The sequence below is a fragment of the Haemaphysalis longicornis genome, unplaced genomic scaffold, assembly GCF_048455015.1.
Source record: "Haemaphysalis longicornis isolate Haplotype H1 unplaced genomic scaffold, Haemaphysalis longicornis Haplotype H1 scaffold_9, whole genome shotgun sequence".
Taxonomy (NCBI): Eukaryota; Metazoa; Arthropoda; class Arachnida; order Ixodida; family Ixodidae; genus Haemaphysalis; species Haemaphysalis longicornis.
In genome coordinates, this window is record NW_027526460.1 from 11,215,142 (window position 1) to 11,230,803 (window position 15,662).

Genomic DNA, 15,662 nt, shown 5'->3' on the forward strand with positions numbered 1-15,662 from the left:
CATTATTTGTGTGAAGATGAATGCCCCGCGAAGCTGGCCGAAGTCGACGGAGTGCATGAAACAAACCACGTTTTTTTTTGCAATTTTGCGCTCGAGCATACTTCCTAGCCATTTAGCTGAACGGAACTTGGAAGGACCTGAGCTTTATTCTAGCGAACAAACGCGGGGCTGTCTGTTTCTTTCCCGTGTCGTAGGCATCTTCCTGTCTGTGTAACACACAACCCAATGCGCTCTACCAGTGAAGACACCAGACAGGTCGCATTCGGCTGTTTGACTTCCATGCGTAAGCCTCCCGCCAACACATTGGACACTTTATCACTAAGGATATGAAACCGATAGCTTCGCATGTGCACGCACGTGCACGCATAAACCGGCAACCGCTTATGTGCTCGTGCACAACGTGAAAAACACCGGCAAATAACAGTCGTGAAATAGGTGTCGGCGGTGGCGAAAAGGAACGCCGGAGTGCCGCCGAGTAAGGCCTCATTCACGCAGCCGTCACCTTCTCCGTCACAGCACCGTCACGTCAAAAAACCGCGATGGAGACGTAACGGAGTAGCGTTCGTACTGGAGATCTCCGTCAGAGTACAGGGTCGTTTGCGTAGGGATCAGTCAAGCCTATAATTGAGCGTGCTTGATCTGAAAGATAAAGAAAATGTCGTGACATAACGATACAAGGCGACTATAATTGCTGTAATACAAAATAAATAATGGCTTAGATTTTCACTTTGCAAACCGTGTGCTTACTTTTCGCTAAATTTAACCGTAAAAATTTTAGGTTTTCTGATTGGCTGGTTTACCGCGGGGCATGGTCCCGTCGCGTTGACGGAACGGAAACGTAAAGCCCGGCTTCCCGTCGCCGTCCCACCGTCTTCAGCAAGAAGTCGCCCGAGAAACCGTCGCCCATGACGGAAGACGGTGACGGGACGGGGTGCAAAACGGCTGAGTGAATGATGCCTAATGCGGCTTCACCGGAATGAAAACTGCGGGGGTTAGGGACATACTGCTTTGCAGTAAAACACGACAAACGCGTGTACGCTGTGCTTTCAGCTGTCAGCTGATGCCGGAAGCGCACCCCAGGTGACTTAAGCAACCACGTGTCAGCCAGCCATCCTTACCTGAGAAAACTCTTCAGCGGCTGAATCCTGTGCAGTGACGGGTCCTCGGTGTAGAAGAACGGGTTGGTGAGTGTCAGGTTGGCTCCGTCGATGCGCAGCAGTAGTTGGGACACCTGGTACGACGGCCGCGGGGACCTCGACGTCCGGCAGCTGATCTGGCTGCTGCTTGCGAGCGACCTGCACAGCAGCAGCAGAAGCGGCAAAGTAAAAAACTAACTAAATAAAATAAATAAATAGAACGTAACCTCGTTTTTTGGACAGCGTAACATGTCCAGCTCTAACTCAATCGTGAGTATTTACGATGGTATTTACCTGTTTTACGGGGCCCTGATGGACATTTATGCTTAATGCCTTTAAATAATGACAGACGGCCTGGCATCGCCATCCATAAAATATTGCGGGAAACTCATTTTCGACCAAATTAGCTATGTTTTGCACGAGCTTATTCATTGCTTGGCCACTGATTGAGCGGTTCTTAATAAAATGCTATGCAGTCGCGATTCCATTAGAATGCGGGCTACCTTTTCATATGTGGGTGTGGGTCTAAGCACAGATGTCCTTACAGACACGGCGGGTTTTTGGCGGACATGGTTTTTATTTCTTGAGCCTTTTGTTCCCCCATCCCCATCCTAAGCAAGTGAGCATTTAGGCGGTCGTAAACGCCGGGAAACTTCGCTGCTTTTTTAAATGCGAATGCATTTATTAGCCGGGGGTTGTCTTGCTCCGTTGGCCGGCGTGCGCCTGCATTCCTCCAGCGCGAGCGCACGTGAGCGCGCGCACGTGCGCTCGCGCCTCGTAGTTCTGCCTTCGTCGTCGTCGTCGTCCTAAATGCGAATGCATTTCTTTCGCCGTCGTCGTCATCGTAGCACGTGCGCTCGCGCCTCGTAGTTCTGCCTTCGTCGTCGTCGTCGTCGTAAATGCGAATCCATTTCTGGACGCGGCTATGGAAAGTGTGCGCGTGCGCTCCAAACCCTCTGACCCCATAGTCTTGGTTGGCGACTTCAACGTTGACGTGCGCAAGAAGAGTGGCGAGTGGCTGGTCGAGTACATGCAGACCAGGCACTCTATGCATTGTCTCTCTGCCGGCTTCGACACGTGCCCCACTACCATTCACGGGAGTTGCATTGATCAGGTCTTTACGCGAAACTGTGACGCGCGTATGCTTCTCAAAGACCCTTTGACCGTGCACTTTAGCGGTCACAAGGCAGTGATTGTGGCCGTCAGGTACAACGATAACACAAACAGGTGCTGATGAATAAATGATTACGTTCGCACTCTCGTCATTAATTACGCCATTACTCGCAACACACTCATCGGTGCACCCAATGCATTCGCATTTCTGCACGATTCCCTTCGGGGAGGTGCGGGGGAATTTTTTTTTTCAATCTCTCTCTCTCTCTCTCTCTCTCTCTCTCTCTCTCTCTCTCTCTCTCTCTCTCTCTCTCTCTCTCTCTCTCTCTCTCTCTCATCGGGTATGCCCCTCTCGGTCAGTCCTCCATGTGGATGAGTCTGGTGGGATGCATCTCTCTGTTAGACAATTCGAACGACTACCATACTTATTTCACGCAGCGGCGAGTGCGAAGCAACCTGCAGTACAAGAAAGGCAAAATGGGCTCCGTGTTGCCTATAAATACTTTGTTACGGCCTGGCCGTGCCATCCAAAATAGGGATGCCACCCACCATTGATGACCGACAACCATCTTCTGCTCTTTTCTTCCCATTCTCTGGGAGCAACTAACGTTTACTTCTTCGCCTCCGTACACTTTGGAATATTTTCTTCTTGTAGGGCCATTTCCTTCAGATCCCTTTTTACGTAATCTTTTCTATATTCATTGAAAATAGCCATATGTGGAGACCTTCCGAGACCCCGAAAGAAGAATCGTATTACAGGGAAGTCGGGCGAATAAAAGTAAGTACTGCACATCTAACAACCTACCTCAAGGTGGATAAAAGTAAATTACTGAAAATAAGTGCGGTCTGAGACTTGCGAGTGGACATCAAAATAACCCAGGGGTTTTTAAACATAGCAGCAGACAATTAAGATCGCGATAACAATGCTAACAGTACATATACGAATATCATGGAAGCGAGGAATCCTGCCCAGGTGAGAAACGGATCCAATTTACCTGAGCCTGTACGAAGGGAGTGCGGCTTTCGTCCCTCACTTAGTCGTTGTTGACAGTGGTTGTGCTAATGAGTGTGGAGTTAATTATAGCGGAAACCGTTCCTCATTAAGATGAAACTGCGCTGCGGCCATTTCTCGCGCCGGCCTCTCCTTCCCTGAAATCTTAAAGAAGGTCGATTACGCGTGTGCGATAGCACCGCATCGCATTTTGTGAGCTTCTGGGTAATGCGATGCGGAGGCCGTCTCAACCTACCCACATCTTAGTCCACATTTGTAGGCTGCGCCTTCTTAGCGCATTGGTTCCCTCTACGAGATTGCGACGCTGTCGCACTCATGTAAACGCGCATTAGGGCAAATTCGTTGCTCAGCTTTCCCACAATGCCCTCGAGGGACCAATTTACGCCCCGAACAAAGCCAGTTCAGCGAATGGCAGCAACGCGTATGCTGTTTGACTGAAAAAGGTGATCTTAGTTGTGGCATATTGCGCAATGCAGAACGTCACGCTTGCATTGCGTGATGCCACAGAGCAGACAGAACTGTTTGAGTGAAATAATGTGCTCCGCATTGTCGTCCGCCGAAGTTTCATTGTCGTCTGCGTGGATTTGTCAGTCTGGTGCGTTGTGGGGGGTGAACCCCAGAATATCCTTGGTGTGTAGCACCCCTCACCCTACTCTGTTATAACTTGGTTCTACCAGCAGCACGTAGCTCCATTGATGCTACTGCCCCGATACCAAGACCACTTCCCCTACGTAACCGACGTGCAACTTCTGTTCCTTGTCTTTCGCTTCTCAACACCGGCTCCACTAATAACGTGCCGCATCTCAACCCTAAAAAGCAGAATTTGCATAGCCTCTCAAACGACGTTCGCCTGGCTGACCGTATGAAGCAGGACACATCCTTTATACGATCATTCCCACGAATTAACAAAGATCATGGTTATACGGACCAAGTAGGTCGTCTGTTGTTTCGTACAAACAACCACATCATGTTTCAGACAAAAACGAAGACACTACTGCCGAAGAATCGACATTTGGGCGAGTTGGTACTGGTTGGTCATCTTGCAGGGCAGCACAGAAAAAATACACAAGAAAAAATGGCTGCGGCTTAGCTCAGCTAACTTTGGATATGCGAAGCAAAAGCTTTGTTTAGTCTGGCTGAGTCTTGGTTTCGCTTGGTTAACCTTTGATTTAGCTGTATTGCCGACCACGTCTGAAAGCCTTTCGGTTCCGTGCAACGCTCACAGGAGGAGGCCGGGCGAACGCGGAATTTCTCTTCGCCGGGCGCGAGACCATTCACGTTGCCCGAGACGACCCAGCGCTGCATGCATGGGAGGCTGCGGGCGGTGGTCGGCTGCCTCGGCCGCATCGGCGTCGGCGACCGCAGCTCGTTCGGCGCAGAACCACTGAAAGCGTGGCCTTGTGCGCAGCGCCGACAGCGGGCCCGGCGAATCACGTGATGCGCTTCGAAGGGTGTGTCGCCGGGGGTGTGTATCCGGTCAAAAGGTCATTTGCGCATCCTCCATGAAATCGCTGGACGAAAGTAGTAAAGCTTTGCTTTAAAAGACCAGATTGGACAACGCTGACCAGTGCAGAATGGGACTGCTCAGCGTCGTCTTGTATTTGTTTTCGGCGTTGCCTTTCAAGATGTTCAACACTACTGCAGCTTGGCTTCTATACGCCAGTCGCATGACCGCACCGCGGACACAGCGTCTGGTCAAGGGACAAAGCACTGGCACGTTACCACGAAGCGAACAAGATAAACTGTCCACGTGTAAAACTGAAACCGGACTTAGGCGTAACAACATTGACAAACGGGATGTCATCGTGGAGGGCGTGCCACATTTAACACCCAGTTTGCATCAAAACCAGCGCGTACTCTCCAACACCGTTTTGCACTCACAGGCGATTGATTGATTGCGGTTGATTGTGGGGTTTAACGTGCCGACGCTGCACAGGCGATGACGCACGCCGTAGTAGAGGGGGATTAATTTCGACCACTCGGGGATCTTTAACGTGCGCCGAAATCTCGAACACACGGGCGTTTTCGCTTTTCACCTCCATCAGAAAACCGGCCGCCGCGGCCGGGAGCACAGGTGCCTGCGTCTATCACGTCTCAGGCGAATTCGTCTTGCACAGTGAGGCGCCGCCCGCCAAGCTCACTCTCATTCGTACAAATCGCGGCGGCCCTCGAAGTTGTGCTGATTGGGAAGTGTTAACCCGGTCAGTGCAAGCTTTCAACGATCACCTTACTTCACTGGCTATGCTTTCCGCGCTGACTAAGATAGCATCATTCGCTTAAATCTACCCATTCTCAGCCTCGCGTTGACTGCGCCTCTCTTAGTGAGGTTAGAAAGACAACGGGAGCAAATTAGAAGGGACTCGGAAAGGCTCCAACACTCCGTCAGCAAAAGGCACGCCGACCCGCGCACCTGGTCGAAAGAAAGTGGCGACCACCGCCGACCCAAAATAAACGCGCGGCCAGACATTTCCGTCCACTAAGCGAACGTAATCAAATCTTGGAACGGCGCACCTCCCGGGGCAAATGGAGAGTCCCGAATCTTCGCTCGCTTTGCTTCTGGCGTTTCTCTTTTCCCTTAGGTTTCCAAAAGAGCTGCTTCATTGCCGAACATGTCCTGAGAGCGAACGCACTCTCTCATTTCGTCATCTGTTGATTCTCGACGTACGTGACCAGACTTGTCACCGAGCACGGAGCAGCGAAGAACCTTTTAACGAAATTGAACGAACTGCCCCTTGCGGTAGTTAGTTCTTTTTCAATGCGCGCCTTTTTTGTTCTTGTTTTCTCATTTCTATGGCAACGTGAAAACTGTCGTCGCACTTCACTAAAAAAAATGGTCAGGCTCGCATGCTGTCACCCCGATGAAGTTAACCGTGCCAAGATAAATTTCCCCGTGCTGCCACATACTCAAATCTGCCACATACTCAAACTGTTGAGACTCGACATGCCCAAAATTTGGCAAAGGTTCTTTCAAAGGTTTTAGAACGACTGAAAGGGTAGGCGGCCTGGATCCTCACATCATGGCAGCTGAGTAAAGTGGGCTGCAAGGGGTAATAAAAAGCCGGGCCGGAAAGGGGAGGGGGGGGGGGGGTGTACTGTTGGTAACGTACTCTTGGGCCCTCATAAGTAACCTCGTGGTGGAGACCGTAAGTTGATTATTATTCAAAGGTAGCGACGTTGCTGGGAAGGTTTCAGGCGAAAATTCACTTCATTCGTGCCAAGAGTTCAAGCCCGAACGAGAGAGAGAGAGAGAGAGAGAGAGAGAGAGAGAGAGAGAGAGAGAGAGAGAGAGAGAGAGAGAGAGAGAGAGAGAGAGAGAGAGAGAGAGAGAGAGGAGAGAGAGAGAGAGAGAGAGAGAGAGAGAGAGAGAGAGAGAGAGAGAGAGAGAGAGAGAGAGCCTCCTCCGCCACCTGTTGGCTTCTGGCGACGAGGGTGGACTCGGTCTCCAGAGTTCGGAACAAGCAAACTTCAAAAATATTTATACTGCAACCTGAAAGTTTACTGGAAGACTATACCAAGCCGAGGTACTTCTACGAAGCCTTAGGTTGTTACGACGTTCTAGCCATAGGAACTTTCTAACTTGAAGGAAGTCATAGCGTACCCAATATCACCACAATCCATTTTTTTTAAGCCGCACATAAAGTTCAACTCTAGTTCTCCATATTGATATTAAGAGTTGCATTTGGTGCACCTTTTCTACTCAGGCGCCATCCCGTGCGCCTCCTGCGTAATGCGTTCCAGGTCCCAAGACGCGCGCACCACGCACACCTACAGTCAACCAGAAACTGGAGCCAGCAGTCATGGCTTAGAAGAAGTAGAGCGCTCGTCTCGCACCCCACAGGCCCGCGTTCGATTCCCACCCGGATGGAAGTGATCAAAATTTTATTTTTAACGGTATAATTTGCTTTGCTACAGAAAACTTCGCGAGAAGTTTGGCGTGAATACCGGTATTTTTTAGGTGTTTTTGATCTTTCCTTCGTCGGCGATTTTTGGTGCGCTCGTTCGGTCCCACCGACGCCTGATTGCAGAACCAGTAAGGGTGCATACGCGGCCTCTGTCTCTCATTTTTCTCGCTGCCTGGTCGCCGTCGGCTGCACCCAGCGACGTGTAAAGCCCGTACTACATGGAGCAATTTCGCCTGCGAATTCGCTGATGCGGCGCCGCTCGTGCGGCAAAACCACCTTTGTTCGTTGCTGCGGCAAAGTGCCAAACATTTGATGCGGTCGAGCAAACGCCGCTCGTGCGGCGTGTGCGGCGTAGAGGGGCCGGACCTGCGGCCAATAGGAGCACAGCTCGGCACATCTTGCACGCTTGGAAACCAGATGGCGTTGCTTGTATGAGCGCGACAAAAGCGCGGGCACACCAAAACGTTTGTCTTCTCCGGCCGATTCTTATATAAAACCGCAAATAAACTTATATTTAACGCAAACCAGGCAGAAACAACTTGCCAAGAAAGTAAAATAAAACCACCCTTGTTAAAATCGCAACAACCTTTGCTGGTGGCAAACTTAATTCAGTCTGCAAACAAGGCGCATCTGAAATGCGAAAATCGCGGCGTTCGCAGGCCCTATGTAGACGACAATTCCAGGCATTGCGAACTTCGCAAGTGCGAATGTTCGTTCCAGCGGATTCCCAGGCGAAATTCGCTCCATGTAGAACGGGCTTAAGTCGTCGTGTGAATTACTCGTTTATCGCACTTTTAAATGCAGAGCATTTCAGTAACTCACGATGTCACCCGCGTTGTCCCGTCGTAGTCCGCACCGTCGTTGTCCGCACCCCTCCCCCTACACTATATAAAAGAAAATACTATCCGGCGCCTGGTTTCGATCCCTCGACCCTGCGGACGTAACGCAGTGTACATGTGCTCTACCCACCACGCCACAAAGCCGACACAGAATGGGACGCTACGAACGCGCCTTATATCATTGACTCATTCAAATTACTGCTGACGAGCGCTCTCTCGTCAGCAGTTGCCACAAGTGCAACAACATTAACGTAACGCAAACTACTTAACGTCGTGCGCCCCCGGAAATGCTCTGCATTTGATCGTGCCCCTCGCGAGGGGGATGTTTCACTGCGTCGCCATGCGAACAGTTTGCCACGCTTTAGTTTCAGTACTTTTTTTGCTGGGGTGCTGACGAGCGGCGCAACCTCCTCGCACTTCGCCGCGGGAGGACCAGCGACGGGGGCGAGAGATGGCGCTGGCGTCTCCGCGGCCGCGTCTGCGGCCTCCGCGGGCACCAGCGCCGGCGCGGGGTCATCGCCCTTCTTTAAAAGTTTCGTTCGCACGCCACGCAGGAACATTTGTTCTTTTTAAAGACGATAGTCTTTCTTGGGCTACTTAAACCCAGAAATTTTGGTCTGTCTGTATGTCTATGTCTGTCTGTCTGTCTGCCTGTGACTCGACTCAGCCACCCGGCCAAAGCAAAACAATGCCTGCGCAATAGTCTTATACAGTATAGTCACAGCTAAATCTACCCGTCTATGTCCGGTGTAATGTTCATACTTGTCAACATTGTTGAAGAAGAACAAGACATTACGCAAATATGAGACAACAAATTAATACAGAAGTGACATCTGCAGTGTTCCTTTATAAAAAAATCAAACATGCTTGAATTTTGCGAACTTAAATACTTCATCAGCTGCAGAAAAAGAATTCACTCCGCTGTCGCCTGCTGTCGCCCGCGCCACTATAGCTTCTGGCGCCATTTTAAGAAATCAACCGGCAACAGTTACGCAAGGTTCCACTAGATAGGTTCCAAGTTATGCTTCCAACGCACGTGGAGTAGGGAAACGCGGTTCTATAAACGTTGAAGTAGGGCGCCTCGATTAACGCGCATCTTTGCCGTACGGCAGCGTTCACATCTAGACACCCGGTTTGGAGCAGTGGAACGCGGGAAATTTAAAATGATTTAAGCAAACCTTTGGCGTCTTTACCTTGGGAGGAGCGCGACGCAAGAGGAACAGCATGAGAGGTGAGCGGGAAAGCGAAGGGAGGCATTTACTTCGCAAAAGCCGATAAAGACTATCGTCTTTTGACGGCATTTGCAACGAAAGGGGCAGATACGCGGCCAATTTTTTACCGAAGTACAAGACATTGTATCGCCTTGGGCTGAGGAGGTTTACAAGAACTCACTACTTCCCAGAACACGATTTATAGCGTTAGAAACAAGGCACCCTCAAAGCATACCATTGAGTGAAGCTGTATCTCCTTGAGTGTACAAAAGTGGTGGCCGTTTTGTTTCCGTCGTTCACGACCTAATTTCAAAAGATAAATGATTTCGGCCAGTGCCCCTTGTAGACTGAAATCTGGGGGCACTGGCATTGGCGTAACATTTTGTTGCCGCCGTTCACGACCCAGTTTCAAAAGATACGCGAGTTTGGCCAGTGCCCAGTGTACAGATTGATATTTGGGGGTGCTGACGTTGACGTAAAAAGGTTTTTGCTTGAGTGTGGTATCCTCCGCCGAATTATAGCCGCTTGGGTTGACTACGTAAGTGGGTGAGAAGTGTGGGCGAAAGTAGGGCAAAGCCCCTTGGTCCTTCCGGCATAACCTCCACCGATTACGGCGCCGAATTTGAATGCAGCCAAAGAATTCGCAGCTGATTTCCTGCTTTTGTCTCGTCATTCCTCCTAAGTTCTTAAGCTCCACTGATTGTGGGCTAGGCTGTTGCTGGCTGTTTAAAGGTTGGCGTCTAGAGTTAAAAAGGAAAAGAAAGATGGCAGGGGGCGTCTGCACTTTGAGCGTCCAATGCGGCGGTGATGCCGTGACTACCAAGAATCACCGCCAAGCTACGTTTCCTCTTGTTTCCCCTGGGGATGACTTGGACAAACGAAGAGATCAGACAAAATATAAGCGGTTAAAGAAGATTCCGGGGGTTGGGGATAAAGCGAAACCACTCAATGATTCTCAGGGTATACGATATAAGGTTCTGTGCTCTATTCTAGTGGATACGAAGAGCCAAACCGCCCGTGAATATACGAGATTTCGGCGCATGTTAAAGATCCCCAGGTGGTCACAATCAATCCGGAGCCCTCCACTATACGGCGCGCCTCATCGCCTTCATTTTGTCGGCGCGTTGAACCTTACAATCAATCAATCAATGACTCTACGCAGTAGCATTTGTGTTCCCGCGCAGTCGACTGTTTCTTCAAGACGTGGCGTTATAAGCGACCCCAAACCATCCACCGCCGGCGTCCGCAGTGCTCCTCTATATTTAAATAAGAAACAGCATCCGGCGCCAGGTTTCGATCCGAGGACTTTGCGGCCGCAGCGCGACGCTCTACCGACCAAGCCACGGACGCGACGCTGATATCAGTGTTAGTGACGGCCTTATATCTTTAACGCTTCAAACTACGTCGTCAGCGGCGTGCGTTGGCGACTCAGCGGCGTTATAGCGGCTTGATAACTGCGTGGTGTACACGTGATACTACAAACCCGATGGAAGAGATGGAAGAGAAGGCGGCGAGGCGGTGGGCTGCGGGGGCCGAGCGCAAGCGCCGCAAGCGGGCCGACAACCGTGCATTCGCACTTTCACATTCTCCCCCTCGGGGAAATGCGGGGGAATTTTTTTATTCGGTTTCAAAATCCGCGGAAGACGGCCGGTAACGGCCGCATGATCGATAGGACCGTGCAATCGCGCCAGCCGAAGCCCCTAGCCGACATGAAGAACCACCAAGCAAGAAGGTTATCTTGCTCCGTGACGCAGCATAAAATGCCTTGTCATGCATGCTCCGGTGGCCGCGCGGCTGCGACTTGATGCGATAACTTTTTCGTTTTGTTTTACAACTGGCAGAATGTTCTGGAAGACGATATCGATGTGAAAGATTGGGAGGGTAGGCGGTAGCCGACCAAAAGCAGCGCTCTGTAATGCCAGGATAAGCGCGTTTTAGAACAAGGGGTACGCTATCTTGCCTGCCTGTTGCGCATCGGGAGCAGAGTAGCTGGCGGCGTGGTGACGGCGGCGATGGACAGGTGAGTTTTTTTCCACGCGGTATACTGTCTATTGGGGAAGTTTGGTTCGCGCTAAGAGGTGTTTTAATGCCATAAGTGTTGTCGTTTTCGTTTCCTTCAGTCGTTTTTCGTTGTGCCTGTGCCATCCCCGCTCCCAACCGGCTCGCTCGGACAAGCGAATACCCACGAGGGCCTCACGGACTTCCTTCACGGCATGCTGCTTCACAGTCTTCACCGACGACTCTTCCAAGTGGTGAGTTCCGTGGCTGAAGGCCCGGTGCGACGTGCGGCGTGCCCACGAAACCGGCTTTCGTATCATTTTTTTCGCGGCGCTGAACGTTTGCGTATTTGAATTTTCGCGTGCTTGGAGCCTAAATCAAAGAGAGGGCTTCCGCGTTGGGAAACTGCAGCGCCGTCCCGTGGCTCACCTCTCGACGTGGCAGGCGATGTCGTCCAGGTAGACGCTCACGTGGCTCCCCACGTTCAGGTTGGTTCCGTTCAGGTACAGCCTGGTGCCGCCGGACTGGGGCCCCACTCGCGGCTGCACCCCCGTGAGCTCGACCGGCTGCGAACGAGGAGTGTGGATAGGATGCGGGGCTCACAACACTGACGCATTGCGGTGACCTGAATCCTTTCGCTCAACTTGGGAGTACATTTAGATTGAAGGGAGTGTTACAACATAAACGCACACCCGCGCACTCCCACTCATGCGCTCGCACATGGTTCACACTCATATGTGTACAATTATATTGAAGTAAATTAACCCCCGTATTCTTAATCCCTCCTCCACTCGATCCTCCAGTCGAAAGTGGTTCTTGCATGTAAATGCATTGCGGTATCCTCCACTCAGCTGAGCCGGAGAAACACATGGGGTCGTATTCTGAGTTCCTCCTCCACTCCAGTTGCTCCCTCCACTCGGCTGAGGGGAGGATTCCGCAATGCTTATGCATGGGGAAGTCGATTTCAAGGATCTCCTCCACTGGAGCTCGAGTGGAGGATGGATTCAGAATACCACGTATGGAATGGAAGACAGACCCAGAATACGGCCATACGTGTCGTAGTAAAATCTTACGCATTTGAAAGTGTCTAATCCCCTCGCAGCCTCATTTGATCATGTGCATCGAGTTCATTACCAATTCATTTTAAAAATTCATTAACGAGTTCATTAACATTAACATTAACAGCAATTCCTTAACATTCATTTCACGAGTTCATTTAACAATTGTTGTTCATTTATCTGCGAACGGGTTAAATAGTGTTAGCATTCTCCCTAATAGGCACGAATGCCCAGACACTTCATTGTTAGGAGTATTTATGCACCTTTTTAGGCAGCAAGTTCTGAATGAAACAGAACATGCATGCAGTACAACAGCGCGTACCAGTTTATCTTCTTAACGGGAATTCTACGTCACATCACAACGTTCAACTTCACTCCCTGCCTCCTTCCGTCCTCCCTTTTTTCCTCCCTTCCTACCTTTTTTTTCTCACTCACGATTTTACTCACTCACTCGCTCGCTCACTCACTCACTCACTCGCTCACTCACCCACTCACTCACTCACCCACTCACTCACTCGTTCCACAATATTGAAAAATGAAAATATAATGCCCCTTTTTACGAATTCACAACTTCTAAGTTATTGCAAGACGTTCATATTTAATCACAAAGGATGGCAGCCGGTAGTAACGCAAAGTTCAGGTGTTTCTTCTTACTGATCCGATTGCCAATTTCCCATTGTTATGCCCCCCCCCCCCCCCTTCTTCATGGCTGTCTTGCACTGTATCGCACTTAAGCGCAGATCGCAGAAGTGAAGGCGTCGTACAGTTGCGTGCATTCACCCTTCCTTTCAGCGGGCTATGGCTTTTCCAGCCTGTCGATAGGCAAATCGATGGCCAGACAGACGATCAAGAATAGAGCTGCACCGAACGGCGGTTGTCTGCGCCCCATAACGAGGCCGCATTCGAGACTCGTGAAGCAGCATTAACGACTTAGGCTCTGAAGGGACATGCACGTGTGTCTTTCCACGTCGGCAGTGTGTGCATTTCGTGTAAAAGATATACGCGCTGATTGGCGGAGTACCGTATTTCCGTGCCTTCGTCATCGGTCGTGTACGTCTCGTTGGAGAAAAAAGTCTTCCCCAACCAAGTCCGTCTCACTCTGAGGCAAAGGGGAGTTCATTTAAAATAGCATATCAATCGAAGTAAACAAACAAGCAAATAAGTAAAGTGAATGTAGAATCGTCAGGGTTAAGCCAAGCTGCGGCTTTTTTTATGTTTAAAGATCCAGGATAAAGTTGTCTCAATCGTGTCAGCAGCTGATGTACCGGACCAGTCCACGTGCGTTTCGACTTCTTCCCTCCCACATTTTGAGGAAAGTAGGTGTGTGCCATCGGAAACAGCTCCGACGTCAGATCACCAGCGTTTACCCGTGGGTTTTGCTGCAATCCCGCAGTTTGATTCTGTGGATAGCACTCTCGCCAATAAGAGCAAATCACCTTCAAACTGCCTATGCAGTCTCCTCTTGCCCACCGATCATTTTGCTCTACTCCGACCACCTATTTGCAAAATGCATCCTACTAGAAATGCTTCAACAATCCGCAATACTCGTTACTTACACCAGTAACAATTTCAAGCCGACTTAAAGGAACTAGTAATGATGACCGAGTCAAGAGTTGCATCTCAGCTGGCTGACGTTGTCGAATAGAGTAAAACACGTAATCACCTGCTTTAATGATCACCGGGCTCCTAAACCTCAAAGCTTTCTATTTCACTGCAAGTGTCAGACTGTACGAGCATGCATGGGCAGGTAAGGCGCAGCACTCCTTTGGGAAAAAGTTCTTCGCGGCCAGCCTCAGCGAACTTCTTCGCCCATGCAGAGTTTTCTTCGGCGGTTCGTCATGCTTAGCGCACTCACGGGGCCGCACCTCTCTGGGGCCCCGACAAAGGTCCAGCCAGGCGTATGGCCGAGTCGGCACCTTTTCTGCGCTCCCTGAGGCGGGCGAGCGAAGGTTCGGGCCTCGCGCCGAGCGCAACTCCGGCAGCTTGGCTTCCGCACCGCGCTTCCGGGCGAGATCGATATGCGGAACAATGCTACCGCCGTGGCCGCGCGAGCGGAGCAGGAACCCCGGGAAAGAAGAAGAAAGGCTGTCTGCCGCCGCAGCGGCGTTACGGACCAACATGAACTGCATGTGCCTGGTAAAGGCCAAAGTACCCGCTCTTGCCCTTCTGTAAACTTTCCTTGACGGCATTGTCACTGTATTCAAAAGAGTACAAGAGGCAGCCCCTTGCGTTCGCGTTCTACTGCGCGCACACTGCGATTCTGCGTGAGAGATTTAGTTCCGCACTCGACATCTTATTACGCAAAACATTTTTGCGTGCGACCTTCGAACCGTCCTAATTTTATTTTAGTTTGTGGCTGTGGTCGAATAAAGAGTTTTATTCTGGGTTGTTAGTGCACCGAAAACCACAGTTACTTATCTGGATATCGGATTTAAAATATGTGGGTCGTCTTCCTTCGTCTGTTCTCCTTTAATTTTCTTGTTGCCTTTTCCTTTATTGTTTGCTTTCAAGACTACGTTTAAAAGGCATTGATTGATTGATTGATTGATTGATTGATTGATTGATTGATTGATTGATTGATTGATTGATTGATTGATGTACGTCTATAAAGGTTTTGTATAAGCCTTTCACGATTGGAGATTATGAACCGCACCGTGGCATTTCACTGATATCTTTAAGAATTTAAGAACTTGGCACGTATGTTGAGGATAGTCTAAACACATTCCAGCTATTTAAAAAAAGGTTGCAGGGCCCTTTAATAGCGTCAATTGGCTGGCTATGATTACAGGACTGTGTCGTGAGTCTTTCAACTGAATTTTAAGCAAAATTACCATTTCAGGAAGACGGCAGATGAAAGCAACACCTTGTGCGGCGGTGATGTATGCAAATAGTTTGGGAAATTTAGTATATCAACGTTTGTTCGTGTCCTAATAAGGGACCTATAGATTCCCAGCCATTACGGGCTCGATAGAAAAATATTTCAGTTAAAATTACGTATTTCCCTTAACATTGAACTAGTATTGTAAAGTTCGTTGCACAAAAAAAGTTAAATCCGAAGAAACGTGCTCGCTTTTCCCCGTACATACTCCGCCATCTTCTCCTCTACGTCCTCGCGTTTACTCTCGCCGATGCTTCACACAGACAACGACGACGTCTATATTATGAAAATTGAAATTACCACCGCCGGCCTAGTGGAAATCTGCGCAGCTTCATAAGCCTATACTGCAACCAGGCTTTCCCATCGTGACGCGGGAATACAAATGGCTCTGTCTCAATAGACCAAGCTGGGGAGTTTTAACGTAGGATTATCTCGTATTTCGGAACGCTAACTCGATGAGTGTGGTGCTCGGAAGTTGCCATAAAGTAGAAATTTTGAACTACTCGTTATAGAAT

The 15,662-nt window shown here is 50.0% G+C and overlaps 2 protein-coding genes across 4 annotated transcripts in view; one reads left to right on the plus strand and one right to left on the minus strand.

Annotated features, from left to right (window-relative positions):
* The window catches only part of LOC144152869 (plexin-B-like), a 114,129-nt gene that overhangs the window by 38,852 nt on the left and 59,615 nt on the right, over positions 1 to 15,662 (minus strand). The window contains exons 11-12 of the mRNA XM_077684383.1: positions 11,641 to 11,777; positions 1,119 to 1,295 (exon numbers count right to left, since the gene is read on the minus strand). Coding sequence (XP_077540509.1) covers positions 1,119 to 1,295; positions 11,641 to 11,777 — 314 coding nt within the window. The remainder of the gene's footprint in view (positions 1 to 1,118; positions 1,296 to 11,640; positions 11,778 to 15,662) is intronic.
* The window catches only part of LOC144152871 (uncharacterized), a 204,549-nt gene continuing 199,587 nt past the window's right edge, over positions 10,701 to 15,662 (plus strand). The window contains exons 1-2 of one of the 3 annotated variants that reach the window (XM_077684385.1): positions 10,701 to 11,233; positions 11,334 to 11,465. In XM_077684385.1, coding sequence (XP_077540511.1) covers positions 11,226 to 11,233; positions 11,334 to 11,465 — 140 coding nt within the window. In that variant the 5' untranslated portion in view covers positions 10,701 to 11,225. The remainder of the gene's footprint in view (positions 11,234 to 11,333; positions 11,466 to 15,662) is intronic. The other 2 variants (XM_077684384.1, XM_077684386.1) reach the window with 2 other exon arrangements.